This window comes from Theobroma umbraticum, unplaced genomic scaffold (genome assembly GCF_002168275.2).
Source record: "Theobroma umbraticum cultivar Fairchild unplaced genomic scaffold, ASM216827v3 scaffold_95.0, whole genome shotgun sequence".
In the NCBI taxonomy this organism is placed as follows: domain Eukaryota; kingdom Viridiplantae; phylum Streptophyta; class Magnoliopsida; order Malvales; family Malvaceae; genus Theobroma; species Theobroma umbraticum.
The window spans coordinates 7321204-7340287 of NW_018397257.1; the positions used below are offsets into that span (position 1 = coordinate 7321204).

The 19084-nt window shown below is 36.5% G+C and overlaps 3 protein-coding genes across 3 annotated transcripts in view; all 3 read left to right on the forward strand.

Moving 5' to 3' along the window:
• IQD5 (IQ-domain 5) overlaps window positions 1–7214 on the forward strand; it is a 7876-nt gene extending 662 nt beyond the window's left edge. The window contains exons 2-8 of the mRNA XM_021423405.1: window positions 41–158; window positions 1121–1241; window positions 2091–2333; window positions 3025–3252; window positions 4566–4679; window positions 5892–6381; window positions 6760–7214. Of these exons, the coding sequence (XP_021279080.1) occupies window positions 1158–1241; window positions 2091–2333; window positions 3025–3252; window positions 4566–4679; window positions 5892–6381; window positions 6760–6905 (1305 nt within the window). The 5' untranslated portion in view covers window positions 41–158; window positions 1121–1157 and the 3' untranslated portion in view covers window positions 6906–7214. The remainder of the gene's footprint in view (window positions 1–40; window positions 159–1120; window positions 1242–2090; window positions 2334–3024; window positions 3253–4565; window positions 4680–5891; window positions 6382–6759) is intronic.
• A 3191-nt stretch (window positions 7215–10405) lies between these two features.
• On the forward strand, window positions 10406–14322 carry LOC110412385 (Core-2/I-branching beta-1,6-N-acetylglucosaminyltransferase family protein). The gene is given in 4 exon segments (XM_089782913.1): window positions 10406–10444; window positions 10793–10904; window positions 10907–12089; window positions 13925–14322. Coding segments are annotated over 3 exon segments (1323 nt in total). The 3' UTR covers window positions 12079–12089; window positions 13925–14322.
• A 2264-nt stretch (window positions 14323–16586) lies between these two features.
• LOC110412497 (Expp1 protein) lies at window positions 16587–19072 on the forward strand. The gene is made up of 3 exons (XM_021423036.1): window positions 16587–17253; window positions 18246–18353; window positions 18436–19072. The coding sequence occupies exons 1-3, from the start codon at window positions 16930–16932 to the stop codon at window positions 18745–18747; spliced, it is 744 nt and encodes a 247-aa protein (XP_021278711.1). The 5' UTR covers window positions 16587–16929; the 3' UTR covers window positions 18748–19072.
• Window positions 19073–19084: the final 12 nt, after the last annotated feature.

Sequence of the window (19084 nt, forward strand, 5' to 3'; positions counted from 1 at the left end):
TGCTATCGTATTGATGAGGTGATATTTATGTTATTTGCAGGGAGTGTGAGAAATGAGAAGGTCGATGTGGAATTTATGGTTGCTTCACTTGGCATTAACAAAGTGACACCGACTTTTAAAGTAGCCGAGGTCCTTGATTTCGAACGTTAGATTGAAAGGTTGGTTAATAATGTCTTTGGAATTTCTAATGATCTGAAAATGGTAGTATTTGCCCTCTTTTTCAGTTCTTCACTTAAGAATTACTGCTATGGGACTGATTTTCACTACTTTTTCTTGTCTGATGTCTCCAATTTGAGGGTTACCTAAATATTGATTATTAGCCCTTTGCATCTTTCACCTAGTATAACTTAGTGTTCATTTAATAGAATATATCTTGCTCTTTTATGATCTTTTAACTGGTTTAGGGTTTAAGTTGACTGTTTACATGGACTTTGATCATGTGTGTAGGGAGTACAAAATTGACGCAAACACAGGATGGAATTTAAGTCACCTTATAAGTCAAAATTGTGGGTTTTTATGATCTTCGATGCCTAGAGTCAATCTTGGTCAATTTCAGACACATTGAAAGTAATGGCTTGCATCTTAGTAATATATGCTCTGTGGCTATACGTGATTGAAGATTGCGGAAATCAACTAGACAACCAACTAAGATATAGTTTTGGCTAGCTGTGTTGTTGTTGCTGCTTCTGTGATTTATGTATTCAATAGTTTGTTTATTATTGATAATGTGGTTTCTTTCACCAAGTAGAGAATGTATGTTGTCCCATTGCCGTTTACTTTAGAAGTGAGAAATGATTCCTTTTCTTCTAATGCTGGTTATGGTCTAATTTCATTCAATGATATCCTTTCTTTTGTGGGAATAATGGAGTTTTCTTTAGAGTAATGTCCATTTTGACTTCTATGCTAGATTGTACTCATTATATTGTGAAATGATATTCATTTTTTTAACTTAAATGCCTCAACCCTTGTCACATTGGTTCTTGCATGTGCATCATATTATGCCAATTGTTTGTTCTCTTTCTTAGCATTCTTTTATGTTTTCTTTTTCTCTAGAATCTGAGAAGCATCATATCAATGATGGCAACTTTAGAATTGATTTTTCAAGCATTTTTTCTTGCAGGTTGTCTGTCTCTAATTGAGATATCATACTTGGTGCCATGGGTGTCTCAGGAAAATGGATCAAAGCACTAGTTGGCTTGAAGAAATCTGAAAAGTCACAATCTTCAGAGAAGGAAGAAAACGTCAGTATCAATAATGCTAGTTTTTTACGTTTTTCCCTTCTGGAGGTTTAGATTTGGGTATGTGTGTGTGTCATGTGTGTTTCTCCAAAATGCTGAAGTGATGGCCTATTATCACTATCTTCATATCATGTGCACTCTAAGCAAGATGTTTATGTGGTGAGGTAATGCCTTTTTATCTGGACTTGGGGCATAGATGACTAATCTGGTATGAAGGAGAGGGAGTATTATGCATTAACTTACATGCAATTCCTATCCTTGTTAGCCAAAATCAAGATATGATTTCTACTCTCTTCATCCATATTAGTTGATTATGCTATATGTCATTGTCAGAATAATTGTATAGTTGCAATGGTTGTCCTTGATGTTGCTTATTTTCATTTAACAAGTCTTATTCTGTCTTGTGTGCTTACAGAAAGCAAACATGAGTTGATAGCTGGCTCGCAGCAGGACTTTTTCCTTAAAACCTTACTACGAAGCATTGTAGTTTTATTTATAGTGATTGAAAGTTGGGTTCTTTTTGACTTTGCTTGTATAATTTCAATATCAAAGGTCCATCATTAGAAAAATAAAAAGTTTAGCAACAGTTGAGAAAAATTTTCCCTGGCCATTGAATAATGGAGTTCCTATTTGCAATTCGTTGTCGTCAAAATGGCAATTCTGTTTATGTCCATGGTTGTGAAGTCCTTGACACGTGTTTTTGGAATATCCTTTCTGTTTTGTTTGAACTTTTACTGTTTTTTTTCTTTGGGCGCATTAATAAGTTAGTAAGCTTAAATGAGATTGACTTCCAAATCAGAACATCATTTAAGCACATTTTAAGTTAAATATTTTGGTCTTCGGTTGTGACAGGGGGCAGCTGCTAGCAAATTTCGTCAGCGAAGAAATCATTCTGTTGAGTTTGACACAGATAAATTTCAAGAAGAGTTGGACCAGAATGCTGCTTCACCAGCCAGAGATGCTAATACTCATGCAACCGCAGATGCGTCTGGCTCCCCCTCTGGTTCACTTGAAGTGCATGATACATCTCTTAATGAACATGCAAGGGAAGAATGGGCTGCCACAAGGATACAAACAGCTTTCCGAGGATTTCTGGTAATGATTCTACATTTTTAGCCATTCCAAATGAGAATATGAAAGACTCTTTCTGTCCCAAGTTGTTTGGGATGGTTTGACTTTCATAAAGTTTGAGGCAATAGTTGTAGTTTCGGATTAACCTTCCTTATCTTGAAAAAGACTTGACCTGTTTCTAGGAATAAGTCAAAAGAATGTCTTTGAAAAGTTGAAGATATTTAGTATTTTATTTTGATAAATGGATAACTAGGGACTTCACGAAAAGAAATAATGTACGAAAAAAAATGGGTTCGACAGAGTAGCTTTTTGAGGATCAGCAGACACATGCATGTTAACAAACACTCATTTTTACATTTCTATTATGCATGTTGTATGTATATGTTTGTGTCATGTGTTTTGTCTATGCTTGTATGTATAAGGTGGTAAGGTATGTCTTAATCACTGATGCTTAGTCTAATGTATTTCATGTCATAGGTCTTCATATTTTTTATCAAATCATAAACTGAAGATACAGTTTGAAAGACTATTAATTTTTTTTTAAAATTGAACTTATCTGCATTACTTCCAAGTGCATAGGATACAAGTTAATTCCTAACAGGGGAGGCCTAGCTCGAATTGATGTTTTCTGCATCTGAACTATAATTAAATAAGTAAATTAACTTTGTAACTCTCCTCTCTGATGGAATTGGAATATATTTTAATTAAACATCAGGCTAGAAGAGCACTGCGAGCATTAAAAGGATTGGTAAGATTGCAGGCCCTTGTCAGGGGTCATGCTGTAAGAAAACAAGCTGCAATTACTCTTCGCTGCATGCAAGCTTTGGTGAGAGTTCAGGCTCGTGTAAGAGCAAGGCGTGTTCGACTGGCATTAGAAAGTCAAACTGCCCAACAGAAACTTCAGCAACAACTTGCAAATGAGGCTCGTGTTAAAGAAATAGAGGTGAGAAACATTAATTTCTTTAATTCATATAAATTGACACAAATATACAGGCACACCACATACACGTCAAATACAGGTGAGGTCACGCATGCATACAGGCATGCTTGTTGTTTGTGTGTGTTTGTATTTCTTTCCTCGTACATGGACTTAGTTGGCGTCATAGGTATGTATTTGCCTTTATTTTAAGATTGAAATATTAGGATTGTGATGTGGCATTGTATTCTTCCATGGTGTAAAGCTGGTGAATTCCTTTAATCACATGAGTCAGATCTCCTTTGGAATGTAATTGACTACAGACAATAATCTGCTACTTCTAAATCATCTTAAAAGTGATGATAAAAATTTCAAAGCAGGGGTGCTAGATGTAGTTACTTAGTTGAGACTTTAGAATGAGGCTGGTGATGATGCAGCTATTGGACCATCCTAATGGTGGTGTGTAGATTTAGATGCGTGTGGAATTCAAATCAGGAAATGCATAAGGTATCACCTAAGTTGCAAAATCTGTTTGGAGGGTGCTGAGGTTTCTTGAGAGAGAATTTTACACAGGATGGAAATGTTTCAAGAATTCTTAGTGGAATAAGATTTATATGATGGACGGATAGTGGGCGGAATATTCCTCCAAACACTTTCCTTTTTGGGTAATGGCACCAGGGAAGTGGCTATATCTCCAATATGGCTAGAGCAAAAAACATAGTTTTATCCATGTAGTTATATCCACAATCTGGAGATCCTTAGATTAGTGGATTTTATTATACTCGCCCACTTACTTGGTTTTTGTGATGCTAAGGCAAACTGATTGAGAGCGGTGATGTGGGTGGAACCAGTTATTTATAGGTGGAACTCTGTTTTATTTGCTTTTCTAGATGTAGGTCATTTATATCTCCCTTGTTAAGTGGTGTTATGTCTCACATCAGATAAGTTCGTTATGGTGGCCATATACTCCAAATTGGTTTTTAGGTTGGGTGCTTTAACATCTGTCTGTGTTGAGTTTCACCGCCATAGCATGCTTTGCCTGTGGGAGGTGTTGCTTGCTGCTAACATGACTTAACACCTGTCAGCCACTAGATTTACTCCTCTTTTACTATTCCATGCAACAGAATATTTGCGAACATGTTATGCACACAAATTGGTAATCCTTGCTGGATAGTGTTAATTGTTTGTTGATAACTTTTTCTTAACTGAATTACATCATATTTTAAGTAACACTAATGATCATAGAAATTTGAATCTGGTTATCTGTACTTTTCATATATTTGAATCATAGATGTTGGTAGGTTTGCTGAGTGCTTCATATGACTTCTGACTAAATGCAGGAAGGGTGGTGCGATAGTAGAGGATCTGTTGAAGAAATTCAAGCCAAGTTACTCAAGAGGCAGGAGGCTGCAGCCAAACGTGAAAGAGCCATGGCATATGCTCTGGCTCATCAGGTAAGAAATCATACCACTATCGTAATTTATAAAGCGGCAAATTTATAGTTCAATGAAGTTTTTGTTATTTTTTGGAATGAATGTCAAAACAATGCTCAGATTAGGTGAGAGAGGGAGAGAGAGATTTCAATGTCATAATGCATTTTGATTAATGTGAATTTTACCATAGAAGTTGACTTAGAAATGGTAAAAGGGATAGCTATAACATGCTCAAGCATGCTTTAATGAGTTGGAGATTGTAGCTTTTGGATACTGACACCGTCTAGCTGAGAACTCTTGATTTTCTTTCCTACTTTTGAAGTGACTTCCTTCCACCATTTCAAAAATTGACAATCAAAACATCTCCGTGTTCAAATTTTTGCTGTTTCCTATTACAACTATATATCTGTGGTTTTTTTATTCTAAAATATCATGTCATTTTCATTCTTTGATTATGTGTATTTATCATTTATTCAATAACTCATCCTAGGAATAGGTGTCCCAGGAATGATAAGGAAAGCGAGCTCAATGTAAATACTGTTTTGTTGATAAAAAGAGAACATATAGAAAGAGAAAAAGAAAAGGTTAGGATACTTAGGCTATCATTGTTTGCTGATTTTGCTATTTCGGTTTTGTTGTTTACTTTTGGCATCCTCAAAAGTTGCTATAAAATAAAAGCAAACAATAAAAAGGAAAACTATATTTGATTCAATATGAGCAAATGGCTAAAAATGCTACCAGCAATTTAAACTGATTCCATATTGAAATAAAATCATGCATTTTGTTATTTTTGAATGTTAAAATTTAAATTTTTAGTTCATTGAATATTGTTTTATTCTTCCCTCTTGATAAGCACGTTTGGATCTTGTCCACCAGTTCCATGAAACATTGAAAAACTGTACTAATACTCATTTCTTTGCATCATTTTAGTTCTTGCATTCTTCTGGGGTTTCTGTTTTCTTTATGTGCTGGAGGGCTGAATATCTTCTGCTGTCTGTTTTATTGGTAAATTTGGTTAGCTGGTCAATGTCTCTCTCTCAGAGCCCTTGTTAGTGGCATCAACCTCCTGTGAGGGTTGGTGTTGGATGCCAAAATCTTGCAATAAAACTGCTGAATTGGTGCTAATAACCTGACTCTGGGGTTGCCTGATTGTATTGTTGCCTTAGAGTCATTTTAATTACTGGTCTCATTTGAGCTAGGGTTGTGTTAAAGAGTTAATATCTGTTCATGCAGTGGCAAGCAGGATCAAGACAGCCGTCCGTGCCTGCTGGGTTTGAACCAGATAAAAGCAGCTGGGGTTGGAACTGGTTGGAGAGATGGATGGCTGTACGTCCATGGGAGAATCGTTTTCTTGACATTAATCTTCGAGATGGAGTAATGATACGCGAGGATGGTTCTGCAGAGGGAAAGAATGGTGTCAATTCTCAGATAAAGCCTGCTATCAAGAAACCAGCTGCGTTGAATCTTCATGCTAACCTATCAAGTCAAAAAACAGGTCCATCATATTCCAATGGGAGTGATTCTCCATCTGGTAAGTCAGCAAGTGTGCTAGAAGCGGTCAATGCATTGTCTTCCAAGCCAAAATCCAAACCAAATCTTGAAGATTTGGGTGAAGAAGCTGGCTCAAGACCTGTTATTAGTTCAAGATCTCACAGCAATCCTAAAGAGAGGGCCACACAATCAGATAAACAGGCAAAGAAGCGGTTGTCTCTGCCTAACAGTGGTAAGTTCTCTCTCTGTTTGTCCAAAATTATATAGGTATTTATCACGTGGATGCTAACCTTTCTCTTGAGGAATATGGTGGATTGGAAACTGGCTAATGCTAGTCGGTTGCCTATGAAATACACATTAAGTTTCAGGCATCTGATCCCAGTACATTAACATTAACGTATCTGGTTTAAGCTGGTTGTTGTCAAAAGAATTGCATGATGTAAGGTTGCTCTGACATAGTATTCCCCGAAGCTCAATGGACATCTCTGTTCTTCAGTCTTGTATGTATACTGCTAGTGTTAGGTCGACCAGTTTAGATAATGCACAGTGAAAGTGTGCCCTTTGCATTTAGAATTGCTAATTGTTTGTTTCAATGGTTTGATTTGAGCAGGAGTGAGTGGGTCTCAAACAAAGCCTGGCAGAAGTGGTGCAAAAGTGACACAAGGCTCTCACAAGCAGATGAAGGAAAGGTCCAAGTTTAATGGACGAGGGAACCCAAATCCTACAAAAGCTGTGGCACAGGCTGTTGAGCTGTAAGGAAGTATTTGATTGAAGACAAGCCCTGTTGGGGCTCCAGTGTTTTAGTGTGTATGTATATATGGAATTACAGCGCCAAGATGCAACAGCATTGTTTATTATCCTGTCATGGAATTGAGGAGTGGGTAAGCCGTGGTGGGAGTAGTTTGCGCTCCATGGCAAAGTCGAGGAGATTGATTTGACTTGTCAGGGGAATAAGATGCGTAGAGATTTCATGTGTCGATGGTGTAATCAGCTGTAATTAAGGTTGTCAATTATGTGATGACATTGTATTTATTTCCAGAGAAGATGCCCTTTGTTTTGCTGTCCCCCACTTGGTCCTGTCGTTGTTGAGTAAAAATTTCTTGCTTTGTGCGTGTGACGAGGGAAAGGCGCGAAATGGTGGCAACGTGGTTCAATTATGGTCCTTTTGTTTTGCTTTGGATCAAACTTGGTCAACATACAAATCAGCAAAGCAAATCTCTTATTAATTACCTTTTGCCAGTAGCCAAATATCCAAAACATTTCATACTTGGTTAACAAATGTTGGAGGATTGAATCCCTCCTTAGTAAAAGTAATGAGAGTTGGATTGTGCTGACAAATTCAACAAATAAGACACTTTACTCGAATAATCTTCTATTCAGGTTGCAGTTCTGTGCTTTCTCTTAAAGGCATTGTTTGTCAGATGATTTGGTCCACTTGACTCTCACCGAACCATTTGTTAATCCATGCAACGTAACATATACAATCCAACTCACTCATTAGGATATATGTATATGTATACATTAATCTTATTGTATCCTACTTTTTAACAGCACTTGTTTAGTTAGAGCGGATATATTCATGGTCAAATATTAGCCACGTGTTTTTATAATAATACTGAGATTATGACATAATTATTATCCAATTTTAAGACTAAGTTATGATTAAAATTTTATTAAAAATACTTGAGCCATGGAACTACCATCATTTCATCTCATATCCAAAAGTGTAACTACGGTTTACCATATATGAACAAGAACAGAAAAAGAAAAAAGGGTTTTCCCTTGGATTCCTATATATTCTAACTATCTAACCTGGTCACCTTATTCTAAATTAGAATGTAAAGTTGATTGCATGGAGTAATTTTCAATGCGAGGATGAGAGTAGGGAGAATGTGATAAAATATTATTTATTTCATTTATATGTATGTATTATAGACAAAAAGAAGAGAGGAGGACAAAAGTTTAGGGCACAACGAGATGGCGACATTCTATTCTAGACATTGAACAATGCAAGGCAAGGTGTTACCCCAATGCTGCTAACAGGACCAACATTTTAATTGGGCTATCCAAGGACACATCCACCACTCCCCCACTTTTGGATTCAAATTAAGTCCATCATTTCACTGTGATCTTGTCAAGTATATAAATTTTACTTCATTAAATAACAAAAAAAAATTGTCTTCAAATATTTAACTTCATGCCCTATTCAAAAATTCATCACTCAAATTTTGAGTTACAATCTTAATTTCACAAATTAAGAAAAATTATAAAGATAAACTCCAAATAAATAAACTAAAATCTGAATAATTATTAATAACCATATCATAATATCTCTTTTTTCTTATTTAAAGTGAGCTGTGTAAATCACATACAATATTATACTCCAACATAAAGAAATGTATTTTTTAACGATCCTATATAGTAAGCATGCAAATTTTCTTTTTTAATTTTATCAATATTTGAAATAAATTATGAATTAGACGTAACAAGTATCCTCTTATAATTAACATGCCATGTATAAACTATGATACCATAAATCAAGAAAATCATATAAACAAAAAACAACCACTTCTTTTAATAATTATTAATAAAATGACTATGAATATGCCTCTTTACAGGTAACTATTCTCCACATATATTGGTCTATTGGACAGAATAAACTTATCTTTGCAATCAACCCATCGTACCTCATTGTTTTCCAAGATAATAATTTTAAAAATTACAGTAACAAAGTTTTATTTTGTTGCTACCGATGCATTTTTCATTTCTTTTTGAACAAGTAACATTCTTTCTTGAAAATATTTTATTTTTTAAAATCGAAACGTGTACAATTTTATTTTTCGAAATCGAAGGTATAGTCATTAAATTCATTCTTCTTTGAGGATACAAAGGATTATTCTTCTTTCATCTCATGAACATTTGACACATGAATCTTTTATTGTTTCTCATGTTCTTTGTGATATTGTTTTTCAATTCGAAGATGACTTGTAAGTTTTTCTCGAGAACGTAGTTAATTAATTTTTATTAAAAGTGGTCGATAAAAAAAGTAAAAAATATATAAAAATATATAATATATACAAAATTTTAAAAATTTTGGAAAGCCACAATCCCCATAAATACATAAAGCTCTGCCCCTAATTCTTCCAAAGACAAATCTTCTCTTTAAGTTTTGAGATTCCCATGATAATGGTAATTCATCCATATTCAAGGATATAATAATAGATCCATGCACATTCAATTTATAAAATTTGAAATTATCAACAATTTTTTTCTATTTTGACAAGTTTATTATCAACCATCTTATACTTAATAGACACATAATTGTAACTACATAACTCTATTAAATATGCCACAACAAAGAAGTCATGTAATTCATATAAAGAAATTCGAGAAGGGAAAGAAATTTTAATTGGTAAGTCGGTAGGAAAAACTTATTTTTTTCAACATCAAATCGATTGAATTTTGTAAAGTCAAAAGCCAATTCCTTAACGTTTCACTTGCAATAGTCATTATTAAATTAAAATAAAACCTTAAGATTGTTAAATCCAAAAATATTAAGGAAATACTTTAAGGCACATCAATGTCATTTTTTTTGAAATTTTGAGAATTGGGTGCAATAAATCTCGAGAATACAATATGATAAAATCGTGAAACTCCTATATAGTTTTTTTTATAACAAAACAATATAAAAGCAATCTAAAAAATATTTGAAGGTAGAGATAGTAATTGTAAATGATTTTATTTTTGAATTTTTTCAAAAAATTAGAATCCTGTTTGTACAAATATGACCTTTTTGAACAAATATAATAATTTGAATAAATCTGACTATTAAAGAAACATATTTTTCTCAAGGTTTGAAAGTGTCCAACAAGATCAAACTGTTTTCTTTCCATTTTTTTTGCTTCTTTTTCCACGGCCAATCATAAAAAAATGTGCTTGAATTGACAATGCTATCTAATTTTCCTCCCGTTGGACGTATAAAAAGCATGTTTATTGAAATTAAAATAATGGCATTATAATACAATTAATATTGAGAAGTGGATGCCTACTGCCAGTGCACCAACCAAGTGAACTTCTTCTTCTTCTACATACCATTTGTGCTTGTTCTTTTTTACTTGCCCTTCAACTAATTTATGGCTCAATAAAGATAGAGCTAAAATATGAATGTTGGATAAATCATTAAATTGGCATTTCCCCTTTTTTCATTTTTTTCTTTTAAATAGCGAAAGATAATACCTAAAAAGAAATGTATAGCGATGTTCCCGGGAAATCTTAGCTGTAGTGTGGTGCAGCCTGTAACGCAAGGTCAAACCGGTTTAGTCATTCTTCGCTGGTATGATCCCCTAAATACCCATAAAACGCCACCACAATTACATTTTCATCCTTTTACCTGGAATTCCCCCGTCTTCACCACTCCCGATCTGCCCCCTCCCCCCAACCAGACCACCCTTCTCTATTTCTCTCTCTGTGTCAGTCCGCTCCAAAAAGGGGAAAAACAATATCTTGGGGAGTTTTGAAGCCTGAACAGAATCTATACCAAAAATTGCGTCAAACCCTAAACAAAATTTCTTTGGGAGTGTTCTTTAATCCCCAAATTAAACCCATGATGATACCCCAAGCCCGGAATTCCTGAAAACAAGTAGAAAGCGAAGGACAAGAGGAATAGCCTTGCCTCTCTCCATCAAGGATTGAAAATTGCTTACATCATTTCCACTATAGCGTCTTCAAAGCTGCAGCCTTTCAACATTTCATCCTCCTCTCCCGTCTTTTAACGATTCCACTCTCACTCCAGAGTTCATTAGGCCCGCCTTTCCTCCCAATTCCTCCGTCTCCTCCCCTCTTTTTTCGCCATCCCTTCTTCAATGTTCTCACCCCTTTCATTCTCTCCTTTTCTCTCCTCCTTTCTCTCCTATCTTTTCTTCCTCGTAGCCCGACTCTCCATCCCCGCCCTCTTCCCCCCATCTCCATCCCTGACGAACTTGACGACCTCCGTCTCTTCCACCGCGCCACTCTCCTTCCTCCGCCTCCTCCCACCTCTCTCTCCTCCTCCCCCAAAATCGCTTTTCCTGTTTTTAACCACACCGACCTCCATTTCGCCCCTCTTTGGAACCGTTTCTTCCGAGCCTCAAAAACTTCCCATTACAACATCTACGTCCACGCTGACCCCACCGTCAACATAACTCGCCCCAGCGACACCGTTTTCTATGACCGTTTCATCCCAAACGCCAAGCGCACTTTCCGCGCTTCCGCAACGCTAATCTCCGCCACCCGCCGCCTCCTCGCCACCGCCATCCTCGACGATCCTGCCAATGCTTACTTCGCCGTCCTCTCCCAATACTGCATCCCTCTCCATTCTTTCAATTACATCTACCGCTCCCTCTTCACCTCCAAAAACTTCGATCTCAGCCCCAACTCGTCCGACTTGACTCAGTACGGTGTCCGAGTCAAGTACAAATCGTTCATCGAGATCATTTCCAAGGAACCCAGACTGTGGAAACGCTACGTAGCGCGTGGCCGTTTCGTGATGATGCCGGAGGTGCCTTTCGAGGAGTTCCGAGCTGGATCGCAGTTCTTTGTGTTGACTCGGAAACACGCGTTGTTGGTCGTAAAAGATCGGACGCTTTGGAGGAAATTTAAGTTGCCGTGTTATCGAGCCGACGAGTGTTACCCGGAGGAGCATTATTTCCCAACTTTGTTATCAATGCAAGATCCGAATGGGGTGACTCAGTATACTTTGACTCGAGTTAATTGGACCGGAACGGTGGCGGGTCACCCCTATATGTATAAGCCGAAAGAAGTGTCGGCTGAGTTGATTTATGAGTTGAGGAAGTCGAATTACTCGAGTTCTTACTTGTTTGCTAGGAAGTTCTCGCCGGATTGTTTGAGACCCTTGCTGGGCATTGCAGATTCGGTCATTTTCAGTGATTGAGATTGTTCCTGGTAGGTAAAAGTTTTTACTTTTTGATGATTTACTTTGGTTTTTGTTCAGGGTGAGTTGACTCGGTGGTGGGGTGAGTTCGGTCAGCGAGTTGGGTTTATTAGGGATGAGTGGAGTGGTTGTGTTGGGTATTAGTTTTAGCTAATCCTGGAAAATGGGAAATAGTTACTTTTTAGTTAGTAGAAAAGGTCTGAGTCAATTTGAAATCTTATTGGATGGTTTGCTTTTTCTGCAGATTTTGAATTTTAGAATCTTGTAGGGTAGGTTTTCCAACCAGAACGGTTCTTGGAAGGAAACAAATACCAATTCTTGGCTACAATTAGCATTACCGAAAATGCCCCACCTAGAAGGTCTTTCCTTTCATGAACTTGGTATGGGCAGTCTTGTGAGATTGTCCAACAAGTTCTATACATAAATGAAAGTTTAACCATTATTTCACGGTAGATTTTGGTTGCATTTAAGTTTTGAAGATGGAATGGTTCTCTTATTTCATTGTTTACTTTTATGTGAATTCAGCATTCCTATTGTGATTTCTATTATTTGTCAATTAAGGACTTACCTTTTTCAGAAGCTTAGGATGTGTTTTAGCTTGGTCTATTCAGTTGTTCATAGCTGAAACTTGTTTAAACATTATGCTCATTTGCCTTAAGAATGTAGTTCCAACCAAGCAAGAAAGAATCCCTATTTCTGAAATCAGCCATATCCAAAAATCTGTTACCTTATGTTATGGTGAGGAACTGCTCGTAAACTTTGTAAAGAGTAAGGTCAAAGAAGATGAACCCTAATTCTCTGGTCATTTTAGTCCTATTAGCCGTTTCATGCAAAACCTATAAATAGCACATTATTTGATGTTTGCCATTGAAGTTGTTACTTGATGACCATATCTACCAGACTAGTGTTTTGAATGGGACAATAATCTTAAAAGAATGATATGTGACCAGAATATTAAATTAAACTTTTGTCCAATATGTATTGAAGGAGTAATTCATGGAAGATTGGATAAAAGTTTTTTGATGCAATTTTAGCATTAAAACAGCAGTGCATTGGGATGTGTAGGAGAGCAGGTTTTACTGTCTTAGAATGTTAAGATCATAAGAAGCTTGTAATGGGAGGTTGAGATTTAGATATCAAGCATTTCGTTAAGAAGAGTTCTTTTGGGATACATGTTACCAAGTTGGGAAGAAGTGAGCTTATGTCTATTTTGAACTTTGAGCCTTTGGTTTGTCATGACACATTGTGATTAAAGCCCTTGCTGCAGCTGGCCTCTTCTTTCCCCTTCAAATTTCAGAGTTAATACTAATGTGGCCTTTGCAATATGGGTGTTTGCTTGTACAGGTGCATTTGGCAAATTTATCAATCAAAGCTTATACATTGCTTTGTCTTTCTGCTTTTTTGGTGGATGAAGCTGCTTGGTATTTATGTGAAGTGATTGCATTGCTTACTCATGTTGATGCTTCTCCATGTCCTTGGGATGTTGATGCTTTCATATTATTTTTGCAACTGGACGAGGATATCATTCTGCGAGTGAGTTTTTGCTGCATGCGCAGGGAAGGAAATAGTGCTATAGATCAGTTGGCAAGTAAGCCAGGCAAAAAACTAGAGGAGGGGAAGGGGGAGGATTGATATGGTCCTTCATTTTCCTTTTTCTTTGGAGTTGCAAAATCTACGTAGTGGTTGATTCCTAGTTTTTAGGGTTTGTTTGAAATGTTGTGTCCTGAAAAACGCAATAAGATAAGAAGGAAAATAGAAGTGCAATATATGTGTCTAAATACAAGCATTCTTATACAGATTGTGCATGTTGTAGCCGGGGATTGACTGTGGTGCTCTGATTTCACAGGTGAACAGAGTATTTTGAGGAACCAGCTTGGAGCAGAATTTGCAAAGGGGAATATGGTTTTGAAGAGGCGTAAAGTGCCCACAACCAAAGCAAACCCCAAAAGCTCCAACCTCTTTAGAGTCTTTAGAAACACAAGGGGATCAAAAATTCGATACTAGTGGAAACAAAACAAAACAAAACCAAAAGAAAAGCGGCAAAAAAAAAGGGTGGTGCTTTTGTTAAAGTTGTAAGTTGATGGTGTAACAATAGCCAAATAGTAGCATTAGGTTTTTGTCATTTTGTTGTGTGATTTGTACATATTATGTGTGAAATACAATGAAATTGGAATCCTTGTGAACCTTTTTGAGGATGCCAGGGAAAAAGCAGTAAATAAAAAGCGGGGGAAACTTATGTCGTTATGCTTTGTTTTGCTACTAGTTTTGTTCCTTTCAAAGGACTCAAAAATGGGCATAAACTTCGCAGCCATTCCACCACCACCAAGGATAAATTGTTATAAAAACAATGTCAGAAGGCTTGTCTCTTTGTTTGATTCTGTGGCTCAATTATGGAAGAAATTTCAATGACCATGAGCTGGTTTGCCGACAATTGATGGATGTGTACATTCCTAGATTCTTTCATCACATGACTAAGACTGTGCTGGCCGTACCCCCTTTCTAACTTGCGCTTTACTTTTTCAGTTTCTTCTTTCGGTGTACAACCATAAGAACCTCTGTACACCTGTTATTTAATAATAACTACAATGTACCTAACTCCTCAAAAACTCAATTTTCGATCTCTCTTTCCTAAATTTGAATACATTAAACTTAAGTAGCCAAATAGTAGCATTAGGTTTTATATAAATTGATCAATCTTTGAGATCTGAAAACATGGAAGGTTGTATCATCGACACCGGTGGGTGATCCATCCTTGACTTGGATTACTTATCATTAATTAATAAGCTGACATCTCTCTAACTGAGTTGGGGATGGTTGTAAGTTGTAACTCACCAGTGTTGTTTCCATTTCTCACATGAAGAAAAACCAAGGGCAAATACTTGGATCCTTAGCATCTGAAAATCACCCAACAACTGTCCCTATTATACAATAACAAAAAGATAAATAAGAAAATGTACCCTAAATCTACGATGTATTGGACCCATCATCATTGCATGAAAATGAGCCCTAAGTCACAAATGGAACCCACCCACCGCCAAAATTCAATTAATTTGTGGGCCATAACTTTGATTGACCACACCTACTAGACTATACTAGTGAAACCATTTGGGAGCAAAATTGGGATTGCACTACACAAAGATCAAAAAGGCTGCAGCCTAGCGTATTATTTTTCGTATCTTTTGTTGACTAAATTATAGAGCAAACCTAACAATGATGCAACCAATTACCAAGTGTTTTTCCTTTAGCCGAACGATTCCCAAGTCTAACTGTGCTTCTTCTCGTGTTTGTTTGTTTATTTTTATGGGGTTATCTTACTGAGTCATAAGCATGTTTTTTTTTTAAAAAAAAAAACTATAATTGTAATTATTATGGTCTAAAATTGTGTGGTGGTCAAAAGTCCAAAAACAAGATTTTGAGGTAGTCTGCCTTCTTAGCCGCGTTCATGGTTTAAAATTCCTTGCCTTTGTCCTTTTATGAAAGCAAGATTATATTCCTAATGAACGGCAATCCTTTTTTAAATCAATAATAAAACTTTTATTCTTGGTCCTAATCGAAATGTATGTATATATATATATATATATATATATATATATATTAATTAGCATATGTTCTATACTAATACACCGATGTTCATGTTTTAATATATATAAAAACCCCACGCACACACCCACGAAATATTTTAATACTATGATTTCATAATTTGGTAACCTTAGAGTAACTCTTTTTAATGCTGATAGTAGAACAAAAATGTTCCTTACCGACAGGCAAATAATAGAGGAAAATAGTCAAAAACCCATGTGTTATTTTTCTTGAGATATAATGTAGGACCTTCTCTCACCCCATACTAATGTTTATGACCAAACTTTGCAATTGATTTATGCCTTTATGAATATGAATGGAGTGAGCATGTTTATGAAAAGAAACGTTTCATTGGAAGAAAGAAATAAACATTTCAGTCCTCTTCTTATGTTTGATATTGTTAATTTAGCTTCGTTATAGTAACAAAGAAATAAGCACTCATTGCCCCATATCTTCCTTCACATCTCCCCTATTTTTAACCAAAGGCTAAAGCTCAACTTAGCTAATGTTGTTGTGACACACCAAAGAGATATATGAGAACCCTTTCAAGAATACTTCTTTGTTTCTTACTTCTTGGATCACAAAGTTGAATGAGTTGTGACAATAACACTTTGACCAATTTTCATATCCCAAAGAAAGAATTGGACCATTTTGTTCAAAAGGGCGACATGGGCTGATGTCAATTGAAGTGTTCAGAGTTTAATTTGTAGGTGGGGAGAGGGGTGTCAATCTTCTAAGTCTTTTCCAAGTTGAACAGCACTTTAATTTCAAATGTCAGCATACCGCCAATGTGGGTGTATATCTTGAAATGGGTTACTTTCTGGACTGTCCATCACCATAGGCCCAACCTTCCATGTCCATTAGCTTTCATTTTACTTGAAAAAACAAACAGCCAGCTAATAAATGTAAATTGTTGCACCCAAACATTTTGGTTTGGTTCATTAATCATGCATGATTTCTTGTTTAAAAACAAACTTTCAATCCTACTTCCACTGGTTCATACGCAAATTGTAGCCATGATCCTATCTTAGGACTGTTTGTTTTTCCATTTCTTTTTCCTTTGATGGAATACAACATAGAAATGTGGAAAGCAACAAGTGGCAAACAGCTTATAGCAAGACTTAAACCACAGTCTAAGAGAGATCAACCTCTCATTTCCTGACTCTGGTCTTCGCTCTTCAGCTCCTTTACTCCAACATATTCTCAAACAAAATCAAACCTAAACCCGATAACCAGTGTCTTAAGTTGTTCTTTTAACTTACTATACCAAAAATGACCATCCTAAAGACCCAGCACCTCCTTGTCCCTCTCCTCATGCTCCTAACCTCAGCAACTTTCCCCGGCTACATCAAAGCATCGACCAACACCAACGGAGTCTACCAACCGTGTTCCGACACCAGGGTCCAAATCTCGGATGGGTTCACTTTTGGCATAGCATTTTCTTCCAGGGACTCTTTCTTGTTCAACCAGTCTCACCAACTCTCCCCCTGTGATCGCCGGCTTTCTCTTTCTTCTTTGAACTCTCAACTCGCTGTCTTTAGGCCTAAAGTCGATGAAATCTCCTTGCTTACTATCAATACTTCCAGTTTCTTCCCGGTAATGGTTTTAAACTAGTACTATATTTCTACTTTCCCAGTTTTGGACTTTGGATTTTCAGCTTTCTTTTTTGGATGTGGAATTTGTTTTAAAATCGTCACTTTTTCGGTTTTAGGTAAAGTTCTGTTCTTTAATTTACGGGATTTGTGACTTGAATCTGTAGAAAACAGGAATGCATTTCTTGGTGATATGTGTTAAGTAAGCTAGTGAAAGTTATTGGCAAATATAAATGGCTAAAGATCAAGAACTTGGGTTCCTAATTTACATGGTAGATAATCAATGCTAGGGAGCATTGAGTTTGACCAAATTAATTTGGATATTTATATTTGAAACTAACTAGTGCTTCTCGGAAGAGTGGGAGTTTGTAGTTGAAGATACAGGAGTTCACAAGGGAAAGCAAAGAAGGATATGTGATTTGTTTTTCCCATTTTTATATTTGGGCCTGAAGGGATATGTGATTTGAGATGGCACGAAGAAAGACTGATGGAATCGAAATATAATTCTCGGCACATTACAAGTGGAAATGAAATTAAACAATGTTTTTGATGCTGAATAGCTTAAGGGGCCATTTCTATCTGTTAATAAGTCCATTTATTTTAAACTTTAGAAACGGGAGTCATCCCCATTTCCCATTTGATATCAAAACTTCCTTGGTTAAAAGTTCAATATTCGTAAGATCCTACCCTTTTCTTCTACAAGCAGCTGGTGCGTATTGGGCAGTTGGTGGGAACTTTGGGGTGCAACTTTTCTGTCAAAAATTATATCTGTGAGGAACTGAACATATCAGCCGTGTTTGGATGAATGAAAGAAGCTGTTTCAATTGTTGTTATGGCCTCTCTGATCTGTCATGTTTCCATAGACATTCAATTGTTGGTGTGTTTTTACCATCTTGTATCTGCATTCTTGTATCCTTGTTTATGCAACTACAGTAAGAACATGAAGGTGATGCACTGTAATAATCCATCAATTCTAAATACATTTGAACTTCCCAGGATTCTTATGGTGGGTATATGGTGGCATTCGCTGGTCGAAAATATGCTGCCAGGTCCATCCCTGCATTTGTTGCAAACACTACATACACTGTAACTAGTTTTACACTGGTAAGTACACATATTTCTGGGTCTTGTTCTTTAATTAATGCTTCTTAATTGTTTACTGAGCAAAACAATTCTGTCCAAGTAGGTTCTTGAGTTTAAGAAGGGTAGGCTACAGAACTTATTCTGGAAGAGAGATGGATGTGCTTCATGTGCAGGCAATTCCAATTTTGTTTGCCTCAACAAACAAGACTGTGGTATCAAAACATCAGACTGCAAAAACCGAGGGGGTTCTGTAGATTGCAGCCTTGGGATACAGCTAGCTTTTTCTGGCACAGACAAGCATCTTGCTGTTCTAAACTCATGGTATGAAGTGGAAAATCTTAGGCAGTATTCCCTCTACCGTCTGTATTCGAATCTTCGGGATTCGCTTACCAGCCAATACAACAATTTCTTTTAACTACTTATGACACGCAGATGGTGGTGTATTATCTTCATGTGGTGATGTTTTAAGTTGTTAGTGTCTTAGCTGCCTTCACCCTCACCATTAACTTTTCCCCAATGGATTATTTTGCTGATCTAACCATTTTAGTGAAAGCAATTGGATGACCTCCATCTTTGTTAGTTTGCTCCTGCATGTTTTTAAGTTAAATGGAGTGTGATATTGATTCTATCATGTACATAGATAACGAGGCCATCCCCTGGGCGATTATTTGTAGCTTTTCTGTTTTGATGGTCTAGTTCATTTTTGAAGTCCAATGCCAGTTTGATTGATTTTAATCTCACTCCGCTCTCTC

What these genes read in the sequence shown, in the direction of transcription:
- LOC110412497 (XM_021423036.1), top strand. Translation starts at nt 16,930, where the DNA reads ATGACCATCCTAAAGACCCAGCACCTCCTTGTCCCTCTCCTCATGCTC. An exon ending in ATACTTCCAGTTTCTTCCCG is followed by an intron (nt 17,254 to 18,245) that starts GTAATGGTTTTA and finishes TGAACTTCCCAG; the next exon opens with GATTCTTATGGTGGGTATAT. An exon ending in CTGTAACTAGTTTTACACTG is followed by an intron (nt 18,354 to 18,435) that starts GTAAGTACACAT and finishes CTGTCCAAGTAG; the next exon opens with GTTCTTGAGTTTAAGAAGGG.